At 47.6% G+C, this 18,908-nt stretch overlaps 4 protein-coding genes across 20 annotated transcripts in view; 2 read left to right on the plus strand and 2 right to left on the minus strand.

Annotated features, from left to right (window-relative positions):
* The window catches only part of LOC111077461 (hemicentin-1), a 145,716-nt gene extending 141,510 nt beyond the window's left edge, over positions 1 to 4,206 (minus strand). For 14 of the 16 annotated variants that reach the window (XM_041592197.1, XM_041592192.1, XM_041592195.1 and 11 more), the window contains exon 1: positions 4,023 to 4,206. The gene's annotated coding sequence lies outside the window, so the exon portion shown is untranslated. The remainder of the gene's footprint in view (positions 1 to 4,022) is intronic. The other 2 variants (XM_041592193.1, XM_041592194.1) reach the window with 2 other exon arrangements.
* Positions 1,671 to 2,805, plus strand: LOC111077468 (sentrin-specific protease 1-like). 2 transcript variants are annotated; one of them, XM_022371757.2, is made up of 2 exons: positions 1,671 to 1,834; positions 1,892 to 2,805. In XM_022371757.2, exon 2 carries the CDS (start codon positions 1,920 to 1,922, stop codon positions 2,718 to 2,720), a length of 801 nt encoding a protein of 266 aa, XP_022227449.1. In that variant the 5' UTR covers positions 1,671 to 1,834; positions 1,892 to 1,919; the 3' UTR covers positions 2,721 to 2,805. The 2 variants fall into 2 exon arrangements, with proteins under 2 accessions (XP_022227449.1, XP_022227448.1); XM_022371756.2 differs by having other exon boundaries at positions 1,885 to 2,804.
* Positions 4,207 to 7,285: 3,079 nt separating the features above from the next.
* LOC111077464 lies at positions 7,286 to 9,322 on the plus strand. The gene is made up of 2 exons (XM_022371753.2): positions 7,286 to 7,469; positions 7,561 to 9,322. The coding sequence occupies exon 2, from the start codon at positions 7,617 to 7,619 to the stop codon at positions 9,066 to 9,068; it is 1,452 nt and encodes a 483-aa protein (XP_022227445.2). The 5' UTR covers positions 7,286 to 7,469; positions 7,561 to 7,616; the 3' UTR covers positions 9,069 to 9,322.
* A 1,035-nt stretch (positions 9,323 to 10,357) lies between these two features.
* Positions 10,358 to 16,822, minus strand: LOC111077465. Its single transcript, XM_022371754.2, has 3 exons — positions 16,348 to 16,822; positions 15,978 to 16,278; positions 10,358 to 12,067 (listed from the first exon to the last, which is right to left on the minus strand). Exons 1-3 carry the CDS (start codon positions 16,511 to 16,513, stop codon positions 11,155 to 11,157), a joined length of 1,380 nt encoding a protein of 459 aa, XP_022227446.1. The 5' UTR covers positions 16,514 to 16,822; the 3' UTR covers positions 10,358 to 11,154.
* Positions 16,823 to 18,908: the final 2,086 nt, after the last annotated feature.

An 18,908-nucleotide genomic window follows, 5' to 3' on the forward strand; every position in this document is an offset into this window, starting at 1 on the left:
TGCAGCCTTTCAAACGGAGCAGAGCAGAGCAGAGCGACGCCTGTGGCAGGACAGAGCAAAGCCAGAGGCATTTTTTGTGCGGCTTGTCGCAAGGATGGCGCCATGCAAATATTGGCGGGTAGCAGGGGGCGGGGCAGCAGGGGCCAGGCCAGGCCAGCACTCCAGTATGTAGACAATATATTCATGCCAGGCGCAATGCAGTTTTTTGTTGCTTCCTTTTTTGCGATATTGAAAAATACGAGTACGAGTATATATAGTTTAAGATGTGGCATAACATAAAAGAACCGACCAACGACCGAGCGACCGACCGCAGTGGGGGTTCCTTTCCAGTAACCAGATTAAATGGCATGCAAAATAACAAAACAAAAACAAAGAGAAACCGAAACAGAAACAGAAACAGAGAGCGAAAATCCTGTAAGGCTTAAACAAAAGTACGATACAAAAGTGCCATACGAGTGTTTATATGGAATCTTCTGTAATTCCTCGAGGTTTGACATTCGCCCGTCGACAAATTGTTGTCAAATATTTGGTCAACACTTCAACAATGCTTTCCACAATTTTCATGCAAACCCCCGCGACCAACTCACCATCAAACATTTACATGGAATCCCAATCGAAGCAATTTTCTTTTCATTTTTTTTATTTGTTCCTTTGCTCTGAATGCCTCTGACGCTGCGTGCCAAACGCCATCAATCGATTTGCATGAACAAAAATGTGAAAAATTACAATGCATAAAAAAGGAAAAATGGCCAAAACGCGTGGAGTGGGAGCTTTTCGATTTGTAACAATTATTGGTCGTTACGGGCGCAAGTTTCAAACCGATTCGTGCGGCCGTGCCGCCGCTACAGCGCTCCAGCTGCTCCTCCCACAACCCGAGCTCCAATTATTGCACCGTTTTGTGGCATACTCTGTGGCACGAATCATGCTTCTGACACGGCCTCTCCGGGCTACCTGCCCCCGCTGCTATGGTATTATACCATTGAAATAGTAATAATAAATAAATGTTATTGACATGCAAAAATGCCACAAAATGTCAGGAAATATATTTATTGAACGCAGCAGGAGGAGGAAATGGTCAAAAATTCGAACAAACTGGATTCTAGTTAAGCCCCCCTCCCCACTAGATGGGGTGGTTGGTCACTCTATTTTTTACAGGAACATCAAACATACATCCAATTAAGAGGGACGGGGAACCCCGGCTCCTTATTCTCTAACCCTGAACCCTGTGGCACGCTCTCTAATTGTTTGGAAATGTTTGAACAACGTCCGTGGCCGTAGGCATGAATATTAGCATTAGTGAGTGCAAAGGCCGAGAGGCGTGTGTGCTTTAATTTCGCATTTCGACCAGTTTATTTTTAATTGAAATCCATGTTGACACTTTTATGCGTTTTTAGTATTAGTTTGGTTTATTTTTCTGTTTCGGTTGGTTTTAGGCTTCCGTTGGACAAATTCACAATTTTTGGGGTATTTTTGCCAAACATTTTCACAGTTTATTTATTTAAATTTATTGGCTTTGGTTATTTGGCGTTTGTCGGGGTTAAGCGAAGGACATTTAAAATTTAAACAATTGCAATAAAACGATACTATCGTATAGAATTACCTAATTTTGAATTGCACCACAAAAAATCAACATCCAAGCAGGCCCAGAAATGTCATTTTCTTTTGTGTGTCAAAATAAATAGAATTTTCACATTCAACCGGCAGCAGAGGTGTTGTAAAATTGTATTGTTTTATTTTGGAGCACGTAAAAGTGTTTTGATTGCTACAAATTTTGAACATTCAGCAAAGGGAACTGTGTGAAATATTTTCCATTCCCAAAACAATACCGGATACAGTAAGCGGTTTTCCACTAGAGTTTCCCAATCAACTTACATGTGCTGCAAGTCCTTAGATAATTGATTAGATAAGATCAAGAGATCATGGACACTGTGGTCATCTCGAGTGATGAGGAAGAACCGGAGAGCAAGCCTGTGGTCGCCACCCGAAAGCGTCCAGTTGCTGCATGCGAACCCGAAAACGAAAAGGAAGTGACAATCCGGAAACGTTCAACGTTCCTTACCAAGGATGATCGGTTGCACGCAGAATACTTGCTCGATGGCTGTCCCGACGATGTGATGTGCACCAAGTTTAATCTAACGATCTTCCGACAAGACCTCCACTCCCTCGCCCCGGGCAAATGGCTGAACGACAATGTTATCAACTTTTACTTAGCAATGATAGCTGATCGGTCGCAGGAGATGGGCTTCCCCTCCGTGTACGCCATGTCCACCTTTTTTTCCAGTAAACTACTGAATGGCGGCGGCTACAATGCAGTCCGCCGTTGGACACACGGTATGGATATATTTGCCTATGAGCTCATACTCATCCCAGTGCATTTGCGTGTTCACTGGACTCTGGCGGTAATAGACATTCCTGGACAGTCTATTCAGTACTATGACTCTCTGGGGGGAACGCATGACCAATTGCTGAAAGCGTTGGAGGTATATCTGGCCAAAGAGTCCAGGGACAAGCGCAAAAAGAAACTCGACACAACCAAGTGGTCCAAGGAGCATGTTGCGGCAATGCCCAGACAAACAAATTTCAATGACTGTGGCGTCTACGTGTGCTTCATTGCGGAGCACCTGACCAGACAGCGACGGTTACGTTTTCGCAAAAAGAATGTCCCCGACTATCGTACGCAAATGTTGCTGGAAATTTACGAAGAATGCCTACGACTCTAGTATAAATAATATATAAATAATATAAATAATGTAAATAATATATAAATAATATATAGCCATTAAAGTCAACGATTTGCTGCTTTCATAGCAATTTGGGGAAACAATTGTAAATCAACTTTAATGTAAACTGCAAATTCCGAGGCAGTTCCGCCTGTCATTTCCCTTGCCCGTGCATTACTGCCGATATTTTTGCACATTGTGTTTTCCTATTGTTTGTTTCTATACCTTTCGCATAATTTCTTTCCTTCTGCCGCCCCCCTCCCACGGGACAGACAAAAGCATCGTCTATCTGCAGCAGTTGTTGCTTCTTATTGTGCTGCTGCTGCTGCTGATGATGGTGGCTTGCATCTTTGCATCATTTTCCCTTTCCTCTTCAGCACTCTTCAGGCGCTTTTCCACTTGAGCAGCGAGCTATTCTCTGGTTGCACTCCAACGGCGCCTCAATTCGCACTTCACCTGAAGTGGGAAGCACTTGCTCCTTCCTACTCTCAACAATTCCGTTGCCAGCCTCATCGTTCCATCCTTATCCCTTCTCATCCCCCCCACCGGTGAATAAATGACAATCGATGGCTCCTGACGCTGCTCGCACAAAACATGCATTTTCAGGGCCTCAGCAATTAAAAGTGCGCCAAAAGCAGGCAGCCCCACTTCACTCATCCACCATCCTTTCAATCTCTCTCTCTCTCTCTCTCTCGCTGTTATTTGTGTTTAATTAAAATTCTTTCGTACTTTTCGCACTTTGTGCATTGTTTATTGTAATTTTGCGAGAATTTGTGCTGTTGTTTGCTTGCTGATTGACTGAATGACTCCCTGACTCCCTGACAGCCCTGGCTGACTGACTGACTGACTGACTGAAGCCTTCCCAACTGAATCCCCTACTGACTGAATGAATTGCTAAAACTTTTCCTCAGGGTAAACTGCGCTTTTCATTCACTTTTCCGCAATGCAATTGCAGTTTGAAACGATTTGCATATTCGTTTTTCTCACCTCCTCACCGCCTCACCGCCTCAACGAAAGTATTTTAATATTGTTTGCATGCGAATTTCTATCCGTCCGTCTCTCTGATATTTAGAAGCACTCCAAGTGCACTTTTCATTTTAATGATGAGCCGAGACTCAAGGCAATTCCCAAGGCAATTTCCCAAAGGATGAGCGGGAGAAGCAACATTGTCTGAAATCGTTTGAGTGGAAGCTCCCAATGGATTTCGGCTGGGATTTTCGCACGACAAATTGAATTTCCATCAAGCAACCACCACCAGATAAGTAAATAAAATCTCTGACATCGACAAAAATGTGCACTTACCCCAAAAGAAGTTGGTTGAGCGGCGCTGCTCAGGATTGCAACTTAATTGAATTTATCATCTCTCCTAATTGAATTGCAAGTTCCGACACCTTCTGTCTTACTGGATTATGATTTATTGGGTCATTCTGTGTGGTCACACGCGTACGAGTATGTCTCTTGCGGTTAATATTTTAATATTTTAAATCTATTTAAATATGTATGTATTTTAAATGCAAATCAAATGAGCAGCATAGACATGGACACATTTTCGTATTTAATTTAAAGTTAAATATCGAATTGCACAGGCTGAATTTTCTGTCTGTTTCTGTGCCACTGATTATAAGCTCATTACCATCAATCAGAACTTTTATTATCTCTAGGCAGTCATACCTGGCCGTGCATCAGGAACTGGGGGGCTGCCAAAGTTCAGGCACGTGCCAAGCCTTTCCTTTGGCCCTCTTTTGCCATGGATTGAAAAGCAATCTAATACGAGCCGAATTGAAGGTAATTTTTGGGGCAGGACTCGGCGGATTTCCCAAAGGGAAACAAGCTTGCGACAGAAGCTTGTTACGACTGATGCACTGTCAGAACAACAACTGATGGAGAAACGTGTCTTGAAAATCTCTTAAGCATAAACCTTTCTTTTTTTTGGATCTGCTGCCCCGTTGTCGCTTATCTGCTTTTCTTGTATGTTTCTCTATGTCCCGTGCAACACTTGACACCAAAATAACGAACCACCGATGCGATGCACCGTTGGTCAGGCGGCGGCACACTCTCTTAGTTAGCCGCGTACTAAAACCGGAACTTAAATTTATTGCCTGCTTTTTTGGCCAGCGCGTGGCACTTGACGCTTTTGGGCTCTACAATTACTCGCCAGTTGTCTTGCAGTCGTCTTTGATTTTCAGTGAGAGTTGGGGGGTGGCCGTGCGAGCTTTCGAACCCGTCGCCTAGGTCGTTCGTTTGCAACTGAACGGAACACGGAACACGGTACGGCGGCAAGTGCAGGCCAGGCCAGGAACTGCTTTGCTTCCTCTGCAACAGCCGTCGGGAATCAAAGTCGCGGCTGCCGATGTGCAGCCAGTCAGGCCCGAAAGGCTTCCAGTGGCGAACCGAAGGAGAGCCGACACCGAAAGAGTAGGAGCCGAAACCAGTGCCAAGCGAGGGACCCCTCAAAGAGAATCCCTGTGCCATCTGATTAATTCCATAGATATATATATTAAATATTTCTACAAAACGGAACCCATTTTATGGCCTGACGGAATAATCAAAGAAATGTTTGATGTTCCGTTGGGAGCACACAACGTAAATGACATCCAGAGCGGGAGAGTGCAAGTGCATAGCCGAAGTGCATCCTCTCTCTCTCTCTCTCTCTCTCTCTCTCTCTCTCCTCTCCCTTTCCCTTTACCCTTGTGTGGGGCGCGCTGTTGCACACTCGGCTAATTTCATTGGAATTTCTGGAATGTTTTTGGTTGCTTTCAAGTGTAGAAATAGCAAGGCAGATTTATTCGTCTGCCAGCGGGCCACGTTGAAGGTTCTCTCTTACGGCAGATAAACATATGGCGGGAAGTGCATTTAATTAAATAAATAAATGTACACAACCGAACAGCATTGGCATCACTACACTCCCCTGTTAATCGACTTAATTAAATATAAATCACAATTAATTGCATTTCTATCTTGTCGGTTTGCCACTCTTTGGCTGCTCTTAAGTAAACAATGGACTCTCTTAATTCGCGCTGCCATAAACTGAACCGAGCGAATTCCAGTGTTTATGGCACTCTTTGCCATAAAACTTCCAGGGGAGCGAGAGAGGAGAGAGAGCCGGCACTCGGCTCGGCTCCACTCGGCTGTGCTCAATGTCTTACTCTCTCTCGCCGTCGTGCTCCACATATCCAAGCCGGCCACAAACTGCTGACAGCTGACGTTCTGGCCATATCATTTCTCCAGCTACCAGCTCCCAGTTGCGACTCCGCGGACTCCACTTTGGTGCGATTTACGAGGTGGGGTCCGAAGTGCGAAAGCCAAATGGGACACCAGCCAGAGGACCTGCCCCAACACTCTCCATGGGTGGGCAGTCGTCAGTGCACGCGGTGGGTTGGGTTGATAATAAATAAGCTAGCCAGAGAAGACGACAAAGAACTGCTTAAGTAATATTGTTATCTGATTGTTCAAACACCCTGCCAAAGACCCCGTCCAGAGGGCAGAGGTACGGGCAACAAAAAACTGCCCAAAGAGCAGAGCGGAGCAGAGCATCTGCTCCAGCTCCAGATGCTTCTTGCGATTTTTCTTTATCAATTTTTTTTTTGTTTCTGCTGCTGCTGCTGTTGTTGCTGCTGCTGCTGCCCCTTTTGGCTCGGTTGTCTGTAATCAGCTTTCATTTAAAATCCGTTGCAAAACGAGACGCACGCACGACTACCGACAGACGCGCCACTGCCGTGGGTGGGTGGCAGTGCAGTGCCATCCATTTACCTCCCAATCCCCCAATTTGCCTAAAATCTTATATAGTTTTCATGTTCATCCGCTTACAAATGACGCAACGCGGCATTTGCTCCCCTATACCAGGCGCTGGAGAAGGCGGAGGCGGAGGCGGAAGGAGGACAGGGAGCATCTCCCTCCTACTGTTCGTGCAACGGGCTTTCGCTCCAATTCGGCATTCCCTCAAGGGCTTGCACTCGTAGCGCAGCCAGGTGCCTTCCTGTCCGTGTTCCGTGTCCGTACCCAATCCCCACCCCTCCAATCCTCTGTGTCCGTGTCTGTGCCGTTGTCCGCGTTCTCGTCCACGTCCGTGTAGGGGCCAAATCAATTGCTCGCAACACGGCTAAATCTTTCGAATACATGAAATTTGGTTAGTGTGTTCTGCTCTGGCGCCCTGTGGCGCATCGAACGGCCCGAATGGTGATAGTAAAAGTAGAGCCAGAGCGGCCCGGCCCCGGCCGGGCATTGATTACAACTACCAATTTTTCAGCTTGTTGCACATTTCGCGTGTTAACGTTGCATGCGGCCACCTCTGCATGGTCTGGTGTGAGTGTTCCCTGCCCAGGGACGCGGCGTTTGTTTTCCAAACAATGTCCGAGTGGGCGACGGAGGAGGAGAAGGAGGAGAGTACGAGAGTTGTACCAGAGAGTAACTAGTTAAACCGAGTGTCAATGAATCGGCAACAATGGGGATAATGGTTCGTGGGCTACACAAATCCAACACAAAATCCCAACTTACATGGTTGCTTCTATGGATCAATCGAGCTGCACCTTTAAGGCAAGCAAGCGCTCAGAGAATTGCCAAATTTATTTCGAGTGAAAGCTCAAACCCAATCGAAGACCAGTCAATCGGACATGCACCCCGATATAGAACTGCTCATCCAATGTCTGGTGTTTCTGTTCATCTTTGCCTACGCTTACATCAACGCTGCCCAGTGGTTCTTCCGGAACCTGGAAATACTGCTCCCCCACTGAACCCAGGCTCAAATAATTTGTAAGTACTCTCGCCACACTCTCCACACACATTCTCATTCTCATTCTCGGTTTACTTTTGGAAAACTTTCAAAATTAAATCACTCAAACAGATCCCAGCTAAATCAACCTCAAGCCAGGCCAAGACACAAGCCGAACCTCCAGGAAAATGTCGTTGAATACATGTGCCTGTGGTTGTGGATGTCCGTGTGGATTTGTATGTTGTGGCAAGCCAAAAAAAACAGATGAGGGGCAGCAGGAACATGGACCGTCCGGTAGTAAGCCTGCCCACAATAAGGCGGAGCCGGCGGATAAGTCAAAGACACACGATGGAACATCCCAGGGTAAGGAGAAGCATTTAACGGGTAAGAAATCCAAGGATCCGCATGGTCACCAGAGAAAGTCAACGGAGGAGCTGAAGCATGTCTCGACCCATTCGATGCAGCGATCGTCGCAGTTGTTCCACCGTCGCCAGCGATCGTCGCACTCCAGCTCAGAGTCAATGCACGCGTCCGAAGCGGATGGAGAAGGAAGCATGGCCGGACGACAGCTGACCCCGTACGAGTGCCAGCTAGAGGACGATGTCCAGAAATTGCAGGAGGCTCTCTTCACCATGACATCGCAGTATGCCAAGGTGCAGTTCCGCTTGCGCCAAATAGCCGCCGCCTCGGACTCCGAGAGGATTACGCTGCTCAAGGAGCTGGAGCGCATGACGCGCGAGCCACTGGATGGATCGCGCCGCGACCAGGAGGACAAGCTGGCCACGCTACAGTCGGACGCCATGTCACTGGGCAATGTGCGTATCAAGCAGCGCAAGATTATCGCACAGCTGCGGGGACGTCTCCTGAATCTTGCCGATTCGGCCGACGACTACTTTGTGACGGACAGAGAGGGCCAGAGACGTGGGGACCAGACCATGGGAGACGGTGCAGACGAACAGGATTATGTCTTGGGTGAAGAAGAACTGCAGGGAAATGCGTCCAAGGCAACGTTTCTCTCAGAGGCATGGTCGGACACCATCCACGTGGACAGCGAGTCTGATGGGGAGCAATCTCGTTCCAAGTCCAAGTCAAAGCACCGCAAGGGCAAAGGCAAGAACAAGAAGGGCGGAAAGAACGCCCAAGGTGGCCAAGGGGCGCATGGCGGTGCCGGCGACAGACATTCTAGGGGCGAGTGTAGCAAAGATTGCCCCTCGTACCGAGCACGCAGAAAGAGTGGTTCAGTCGGCAGAAGTTTGCCCAAAAACAATTTAAGTAAAAACATCGGCAGGATGTCCAGCAAGGATGTGTCGCCAAATTCCGGCCGACTTTACTCTGTGCTGCGTCAAACTCAGTCCGTGCCGCATTACCAACGACGCGCGGCTGAAGAGGGGCCCGTGAAGAAGGTTCGATCAGCCGCCAAAAACCATTCAGAAACGGTGCCGAAAAGGAGCCGCTGCAAGCCGGATCTCCAAGCAAAACGCCGACAAAAAGCGAGCGCCACTCCGTCGGAAAATCTGGCCAAGGGTTGGCCACTCAGCTGGCGGTACCTTCGATTGGACGAACCACCGTGTACCAAGAGCTCGATGAAAATGTTGGAGAGTCAACAATCTGTCCAGTCCACTGCTGCAAGGAGCCGGTAGGCCTGATGTGTGCAAGGCAAAGAAACCGCTCAAGAAATAATGAATCAGAGATTTAAATTATAATAATAGTATAGCCTTCAGAACTTTTGCATGAGGGCTTTACACGAAGTCCCTGCAAGAGGGCTTTAGGCTAAATTAAGATTATAAATTGCAAATTCTTCTGGGCCAAGGCGGGCAACGAATCTCTATATATTTTATAACGAAATGTAAAGCCAATTAAAACAGTGATTGATGTTGCGTTCTTCACTTCCGAATCCAGCCTACAGCCTACCATTATGGCTGTGTGTGTGTGTTTCAAGTAATCATTTTTCAACGCTATCGACTGCCGCCTCAAGTTCTTGTGTTACCCTCGAATTATAGCCATGGTCATTGAACCCCAGAGCCCGTCAGCATCCAGACAACATGGCAGCATCCCTTAAGCGGCTCTCAAAGAGGGCCAACAAAAGGGTCCATCCATCCAGCCATCCGTCCATCCAGCCATCAACGCTATGGGAAACCAGTTCTGAGCACTCGGCTCTGTCGTGACCGGGGACCGCTTTTGGCAATTTTCCGCGCATGCGCGACGCGATTTCTGCAGCTCCTGAGGGTTTGAGGCTCTTTGTTGCCTTAGGCAGAGGCCTGGCCAGGCCAATTCCCATTTTAAGGGTTGGTTCATCTTGGTTTTTAGCATTCGCCACAGCCCAAATGTGCTCACTCTGTGTGTTTTGTGCCCCCATTCCCTTTGCCGGCGTTTCATTCATAGCCAGATCTCTCCTTCATCTGCTGCGAATGATGCTCTGCCTGGTCCCAGGCGGGTCTGTATCGGTTTTGGCTGTGGCATGTCCACATCTGGTGGCTCTCCGCTCTGAGCCGTGCGAGCATGCGAGTAGAGCGTCTCAGGCCCAGGCCCTGGCGCATGCGCATGTTCAGGCTCTAATCTTTTGTCTCATTGTTGACTGGTTTTTATGACGCCTTCTGTATTAATGGTTCGGTATCTCTCTCGCCAGTCTCGTGTGTGCAGAGGGTTTCTACGGGCCATGTAGGTATGTGTGACATCTGGCCAAATGTGCGACTTGGTCATGGTCTATGCGGGTCTGTACGCAGATGGGGAGGGGTTGGCTGATGATTCGGTCCGGCGTTCATTGATATATGGAAAACAGTTTGAATACTGCGAGACAAATTACAGCACAAACAATAAGATTACAGCTACAAAATGTTGATAAGGATCGAGGGGACAACTAAGCTAGGGGAAAATCCAATTGTATTTATCACACGCACACACACGTATCTTTAACACACATATTTCATCCTTATTTAAAGTTCATTTCTTTACACGATTTTGTGTGTTTATTAAACCAAAAATGTTGTATATTCTCTCCAGGATATTTGGCAAAAAGTATGGCAAGCTATTTGCATTTAGGTTAATTAAGAAGAAGATAAAGGAAACTATAAATAAGTTGTTCATATGAAATTAAGGCTAAGACATATTCTGTTCTGTTCGTGTTAGAGCGAACTTTGGCGTGTGTTTTGAACTAATATTCTTAGATGATAACAAAAAATATCGGGATATGCTACTTCGTGTAGCGTGTTTCCTCTCTTTCATGTGATGAGACGTTTTTGGAGCATTATATATTTATACGAGTATGTACTACCACATATGTATGTGCATATATGCTAAATGATCCACAGTCGATCGGGGCTTAAAACGAAATTAACATTTACATTTACACTAGACTAAATCTCTTAACCTTCTTACTTTCTTTGTCTTTATCTTTGTCTTTCTCTTTGTCTTTGTCTTTGTGCTGTCTTTCTTCTTTGAGTGTTTGTTTTCCGTTGCTTGAGATGCATTTATTGATATGAGAGCAGGAACGATACGATCCCTAAGGTATAACCAGTTCCTTCTGTTGCATTTTTGTTCGATTCTTTTTGGTATGGCACAGTTTTGGCATTTCTTTTTTTCTTATGGCAAAATTGGAAGGGTGTGGGGGAGCAAAATGATATGGCAAGAAACTATCTGCTATCTGCTATTTGCTATTTGCTTTGAGCAGCCGCATTAATCCATAATGGGCTTTTCTTCGCTACTAAAAACTAGATCCCGACACCGGCTCTACTTGACAGATCCTTCGCATTGCTGCATTTGCACGAGTAGCAGGAGAATGCGATTCATCAGATTGTCCGCCTCAGAGTCCTCCATGCTGTTCAGTTTGGCGGAGATGAAGCCACAGAACTTCGAGTTGAGGACCTCGCGTACCGTTTGGGGTGGCGGCAGATCCAATCCCCCGGTGACCACACCGGCATTCTGTTGCTGGCGCAAATGCCGATGCTGCTGCAGCATCTGCTCCTCATAGTCATCGCCGTCGATGACACCACCACCGACATCACCGTCAGCATCGCCGTCGTCCAGGTCCTCCTGCTCGCCATTGCGACGACGCTTACGTGAGGAAGCCACCTCATCCACGCCGGCATTGGTGCTCCCCGGCGAGTTCGAGTCGAGTATGAGGGGATAGGGAAAGTCGGCATCAATGGCCTCCAGCTCCTCCACCCCATCGGAGGCATTGCCGGCATCCGCATCCTCGTCGCCGCTCCGCAACGAGCTCGCGTCCATGTCGTCGTAGCTCTGCTGCAGGTGATGATGCTCATTCCTGGTGGAGCTCACCCGACTGTCGTTATTCGCCAGATGCTGATGGGCAGGCTGGGGCAAAGCGGGCGCCCCTCCGCCACCTCCCGAGCAGCTTCCGCTGCTGCTGCTGCCAGCCCCGCCGCCCGTCGACAGGTCCAGCTCCGGCTTCACGTAGTAATCGCAATAGTAATCGTCACCACTCGCATTCAGGGTCGAGCACTTGGACAGATTCAGTGCAGAGGCCGAGTCGTTGAAGGATGAGGACAGCTTCATGGCGCCTCCTTTGCCACCAGCTCCTCCTCCCAGGACGCTGTGGTTGTTGTTATTGTGGCTATTATTGTTGTTGTGCAGATGTGCAGCATAGGCGCTCAGGCTGAGATCTGTGGCATGTGAGGCGCCTCTGATGGGAGCAAAAAAAAAAAGAAACAACAAATTTAAAATTTATTTAAAGACAAGAGCACTGGGAATCCCTAAAAGAAAGCTTCTACCGCCTGCAATTGAATCAAAAACGGATTTAAATCCATTCGACTATTTTTCCTACCAATCCAAATGAACCCAGAAATAGACAAAATCCAAGACAACCCCCAAATAGTAGCCCAACAACGAAGAACGTGCTCAAACAAACCCCAAGAATCACATTCGATACAAGTACCAAAAGGACAGAACAGAACAGAAACAGAACCAGAACCAGAATTTATTTGAATGTCCCAAAACAGACCTGGCTCTCTCATTCTCTATGGCTGCCCTCTGGGTTCGGCGGGGCTGGTTTCCTGCTTCTTCCTTGCAGGCGTCTCAAATTTCAAGAGCATTTTCCCAAAAACAATGCAGCTGTCAGGGACTCTACTCCACTCCACTCTTCTCTGGGTGCCCTGAGTATCAGGAACGCCTGAACGTGGCTATTTTTAGCGTTGCTGCCCCCCCAACTCCAAATTTTGCTAAATGTCGCGGCTTGGCCCAGTTGTGTGCCCATTGACAAGGGGAAGAATGAAGAGATTTTTCCTCCCTCCCCCCTACCACTCTTCCTAGACACTCTACGCCTTATCGCTCTCTTACTGCTCTCTCGCAGGTAGTTGACAATTGGAAAATTTGTGTAAAACGATATGCCAGGCTCAGACCGAGTCCCACCAACTGACGACATGCAGGACGACTAATCAGGGCCAAATGCATTTTCACATGTTCCACTATCTGGAAGAGCTCTATTTGCCTGCGGCTTCTGTGGTCTTGGCTCGAATTTGAGTTCGAGCTGTTCCCTTGGCTTATCAATATTTGCTTCCGCTCTGACCCAGGACCCTGACCAGACAAGACCATTAGAAAGTTTCCACTTCCACGCTGTGGCATATTCAGGAAAAATTCCACAAATCGGCGCGTTATCTGCACTTGGCCCGATTATTCTGTCTGTTGTTTGTTGTTTGGCGTCCGTACAAATCGAATAATTATGATGATCTTTAAAAACAATTTCCCAATCCCAGCTTATTGATCGAGTGATAAAAGTTATAATAATCCTCCAATTGCCTAATCGGGTGCAAATATTTGGCAGTGCAAAGAATTGTGGGAATGGAATGGAATGTGGGGGTAAACGCCCACTTTTTGTCAGTGACGCACTGGAAAAACATTTTGTACAGAGGGGGGAGATCGCCCGACTGTGATTTCGGGGCGTGGTTCGGCGGCTCCCGTGGTAGTGCACGGGGCGGTGGCAGGGGGGTAGGGCAAACAACAGTTTCATCAATTTTGCAGCTCATTTGCTTATTAAATCATAAGCGTGACACACGGACAGCCGAATGCAGAGAGCCGAACAGGAACATTCATGCTCAACAATGTGTGGCACAGCAGCGGGCAAAATAATAGCAACACAGAACATTTAATGCATGCCAACCAAGATTGACTCAAAAAAAGTCTTTAAGAAAAATCCGATGTAGACAGACATTTGCCGAAAACTGTGCAAGCAAATATGTAGCCAGAACTTTAATTTGCATTGCTATTAATTTGACCACAATTGTGTTTACGCGTTTGTACGTGGACGCAAAAAGAGACGCGATCGGGGAGCAGCAGAGAAAGAGAGACAGAGAGAGACGGAAGATGGCCGAGCAACCCCACAGGCCCGGACTGATGTGATGTGATGTGTGAGATGTGGCTCTGCTGTTTCGCTTGTCCGTCCGTCCGTCCGCTGCTGGGCTGGTCGTGGGCATATTTTTAACCCTGGCCGAAGTCGAAGCCAAAGCCGAGGCTGAGACTGGCTGTAGAATGTTCAATTGCTCACCCATATACACACACACACAACACACACATACAACCATGTCAGTGCCTCATTTTCTCTCTCCCACAGTCGACCGACCGACCGACCAACACTCGTCTGCGATTCTTTTCTAAACTTGGTCCACGATTGTCATTTTCATATTGCTCTCATTAATTTATCGCTCTTTCCCTGTCTCTCTGTCGCTCTATCCCTCTATTCCTCCTTCTCTTACACTCTCACTGTCTCTGAGGCTTGCTGCGCTACCACCACCAGCAGTACTTTTTTTTTTTTTTTTTTTTTGTTGGTTTTGCAGCTTCCCTCAATTTTGTTTTTGGTTCAAGTGGCGATGATGCTAAGGCTAGAGGCTGGCGGATGGCGGCTGGAAGCTGGAGGCGAGACCTCGCCACTGTCGTTGTATAATACTGTAGAATATTCGCTGCTTGGCGAGATCTGTTTTTATGGCTATGGCTCTATACATGGGGCTCAAGCGCTGTACCGGGCCGGGTCCGTTCCGTTTCTGTGTTGTCTGTTATCAGCTCAAAATAATAAAAATTTAAATATATATACATATGGACTCTGTGTGTGTGTGTGTGTGTGTGTGTGTGTTTGTGGTGTGCGGGCATGTGTCGGGGCCGTCGACTGCTTGTTGCCCATGTGGGTACAGTCAATTGAAAGGAAATGGCCTTATTTCATATAAATATGTACATAAAGTACAATCCACACACACACACACACCAACAGACATTCTTATACAAGTAGAGCTCCGCTCCTCCATATGAGCCAGAACATTGGTCGGGGCAGACCAGACTCTCGACTGGCGGGTCTCCTCGGTCTCTGGCCTGGTCATTCCTTTGTTCGGGATTGGATTGGTTTTTTCCACGTTACCGCTCCGATTTTGCGCTCTGCCAGTACTTGAATGTGCACACGTCCATCCCATCCACAGTCCACATATGCTTACATATATGTTATTTTTTTGCTGTATTGGGCAGATGTTTTTCTCAGATACTGAGCTGAGATTTGTCCGAGTTCGGAGCTCCGAGCCATATGCAAATCATCAGCGATGCCAACTGGTTGGAGTGTTTGAAAGGATGTGCGCGACAGGGCTCACATTTGCAGATTTCGTTTAAACGTAGATCCCAACTTTGAAGATCAACTAAGGGTAAAAATAACCCCACATTTTTGCCTATTAGCGTGACTCACATGCGCATAAGCCGTAAGGAAATCTACTGCAATGGGGCTGGCGACAGCAGGCGCTACTACCCCCATGAACTGATAAGTTTCCAAGAAACACTTCAAACAATTATTTGGGCTATGGCCACCCCACCAGCAACATAACATTCAACCACAAATCGACTTTGCATGGAATTTGCTTCACCACCGATCACCCATCACCGACAACAACATTAAAACGGGGGGAGAACACAAACCTTACCCCCAACCCCAACCTTATACGATATGTCAGTGTGTGTGTGTGTGTGTGTGTGTGTGTGTGTGTGTGTTTGTGCGGCTCAGCTACAATAACAATTTATTCTGTGTGTGCCATCTTGTCGATTACCAACCAACCAAGATCTAGCGAATGAGTCATCCAAAGGAAATATGTATAAATGGGATCGACTAGCAGTTTGCACCCGCGCTCTGCACACACACACACACACACACATTTGTGTGAGACAAAGCCACGGGACAATGGGAATGAGAATGCGAATGACATACCAGACCCAGCCAAGCCAAGCCAAGAACGAAAGCCATTATTCATGACTTGAAGGTGCACTTTGACCGCACACCCCAATGCCTATTATGAATCGATCAAGAGGGCAGACCAGACAGACGCTTATCGAAACTCTTTGTAATATTAGTCAAAAGCGCAGACACAATGAATGCACAAAGTGAGTGTAAGACGAGCCAACGACTTGACAAACACGAAATAACATTGAAAATATCAAAAACAAGACATTCATGGTGCACGAACTGGGATATACCCCATTTAACTTAATCGGGACACAAAACCGTCACCAATATGTATCGCCAATACGATCCTTTTTAGCCAAATTCTATACCGAATTCAATTCGTACTCACTTTCTCTCTCGGATGACATCTCGCAGAAAATCCATGGCCTCGTACAGGCTCCACTTGGGCTTGAAGCCGGTGCCCATCATCTTGACGTGGGCCAGCTCCCGGCGATAGGATTCTCGCAGAGATTTGAAGGCGCGCGCCACTCGGCGACCCGGAGCATTGAACTCCCGTCCGATGTGCTCCCAGGCGCGGTTCTTCTCCTCCTCGGCGCCCTTGAAGTTGGGCAGCCGCGAGTCCCACAAAATAGGGTTGTCGTGCACCATTTGGATGAGCTTTAGCTTGTCGGAGGCATTTCGACGCACCACTACGGATGAGGGGAAAATGTAACATAAAAGAGGGGTTGGTTTGGGGTGCAGGCGAGAGGACTACGCACATTTCTTGATCTTCTGCGCGGGCGCCACAGCCGTGGAGGAGGACAGGGGCATCAGCTCCACCTTGGGCGTCATGTCCAGGGCAATGGCAGCGGCGGCAGCGCTCAGATCCTGCAACGAATTGGTGGCGCTGGGCGATCGGCCAGTGATAGCGCTCACGGGAGCCATCAAGATGTGCTGGAGAATCTGCAGATTTAGGTTGGCGGCCAGTGTTCCGTCTTCACTTTGCACTTTTTCCACTAAGACGACACGACACGATCGCGGGCAGGGCGGATTGGAGGCTTACCCTCTCACGACCAAGTTTAAACGGCGAATAAAAACGGAAACCAAAAAAATAACAACCACCGCAACGAGCAGCGGCAGAATACCGAGCGGCGGCGTCGACGCTGGCAGCAAGCCCGCATTCAAAGCCAGAAAATCACGCGCACATGAAGGAAAGGAGAGCGCAACAACACAGTCCTCTCTCTCGCTCTCTCTCTCCGTCTCTATTTTCGGCTCTCAGTCACGCTCTCTCTCTGTCTGACCCGCTGCCTAGCTTGAACACAGTGTACCGTTATCGGAGTAAGTCAGGCCGAGACAGACGTCGATCCAGACGACCAGGTCACAATCGCTCTCTTCTGCGCTCGCTCTTCCGCTCTCACCAGAATGGGAAAAATGCCGTTTAATTGCAATCACACAACAGAGCAACAGAAAGTAAAAGCAAACGAAGAACGACGAGCGAATGAACGCGAAAAGCAGCGGCAGCCAGCGCTCACACACACACACAATCAAGAGGAGAACCGAAACAGAACAAGAAAATGTGTGTAATACAAAAATCCGTCGACGCTTTACAGTAGCCGATGGACGAATTCGCCGTTTCTTCTTCTTCGCGACAGAGATGGCAATATAATACCCTACAGTTCCAGGCTTCTTAGTTCATTTAACTAATAAGATGTGTATTTTTTTTTGTATCCTGCTTGCAGGGTAATTTTACTGTTGAATCACATGGTTTTAAAGTAAAGTTAAGGTGTAGTCGATTTCATGGTAAAACGCACAAAACCTCCAGGCTGAATCATAGTACCCTATTCAAGGGTATAACCCACACTTTGGTCGGCTCTTAAGTACAGAACGGTCTAGTACACCCCATTGAATACTCGCATACTCGTACCCTCCACAGATTAAATTTATTTATTAAGAGCGAGACAAACTGTTGCCGGGACGGCACTGACTATCGGCCCACTCGTAGTGGTCCAATCACATCGGGTACCAGTGTACTTCCTCAAACACCCTCTTTCTTGTCCCACAACAATTGCAGCACCACTCATTTCAGTTTCCATTTCGTATGCATCACCCTCCCCACCCCAATGCCTATCAGCCAGCTGCTGTGTGTATGTGTGTGTGTTCAAGAGGGGGATCTCTGTTGGAGGGTGGTAGGGGGCAGATTTGAGCCCGCTTAAGTAATTTGGATCCACGGAGGGAGGGAGGGAGGGTAACGATGAATTCGTTTCTGTCTCTGTCTCTTCTTCGCGTCTGCAATTGCGTTTTAGTTGAGTTTTTGTTCTGTTTGTGTTGCTTCGCCTTTTCGCCGCGGTCGTCTTCTTCTTTCGCTGCAGTTACCGCCGCCGCCGCCGCGATTTCAATTCCAATCCGAAGTCTTAGTTCAGTTCATTATCTTACTTCCTCGTTTGTAAAAATTTACAAGAACAGAACATTTGGATCACACATGTTGGTGGCTACTGCCAAGCAGCAACAGAGACAGAGGACTTGCGGCGTAAGAGAGTAAGAGAGCGAGCGAGATGAATGTACTATGCCAGAGTATCCGTTTGTGTGTGCGTTTGTTGTGGCCCTGCGCTTTGCACTCACATTCGCTGCAGAGCAGCAGAGATAACAGCAATAGTTCGTTCCCTATTTCCCTGTCCATTTAAGCCGCTGAAAAATCTAGCAGCTACAATCGACAACAACTCGGACTCTCGAACTGGAAGCAAATGGCAAAAAGCGAGGCGCAGCAAGAGAGAGAGACAGAGAGAGAGAGAGGGATCAGAAATGCTTTGTCTGTACGTAATTTATGCCTAATGAACTATTTCCGGCCAAGTGTCAATTAATGTATTCTGTTTTGGGGCAGCAAGCAGCCAGCAGCCACAACGTGCCCGCACAAATGTTGTCACGATCAATTTTCTGGCAAAAACTCTGGGCCCCCACTTCCACACGCAGCAGATCCCATCTCCTTCCATCTCTCGCGCTCACAATCTTCTCGACGGACAGCCGAGGCCGCTTCCGTTGCAGTACCCTCTGTGACCCAGCCCAACGCCTCAATCTGGCCCGATCGCATGATCTCTCGCCAGATGAAAGACCTTCGTCTACCCCGCGCTTCGACTTTTCGCTTTTTGGAATTTTTCAAGCCAAATTGAAAGCCATGCAAGCGGAATTTGTTTTCTACTTGACGGCTACTGCTGATTAAATTCTCATACATGTAAATACATACATATGTACATATGTATGTATGTACATATGTGCACAAGAATAAATATGAACATGCATATGTATGTACGGATGTATTTATGTGAACTTTTATGGGGCAAAATGA

The sequence above is a fragment of the Drosophila obscura genome, unplaced genomic scaffold, assembly GCF_018151105.1.
Source record: "Drosophila obscura isolate BZ-5 IFL unplaced genomic scaffold, ASM1815110v1 contig_170, whole genome shotgun sequence".
In the NCBI taxonomy this organism is placed as follows: domain Eukaryota; kingdom Metazoa; phylum Arthropoda; class Insecta; order Diptera; family Drosophilidae; genus Drosophila; species Drosophila obscura.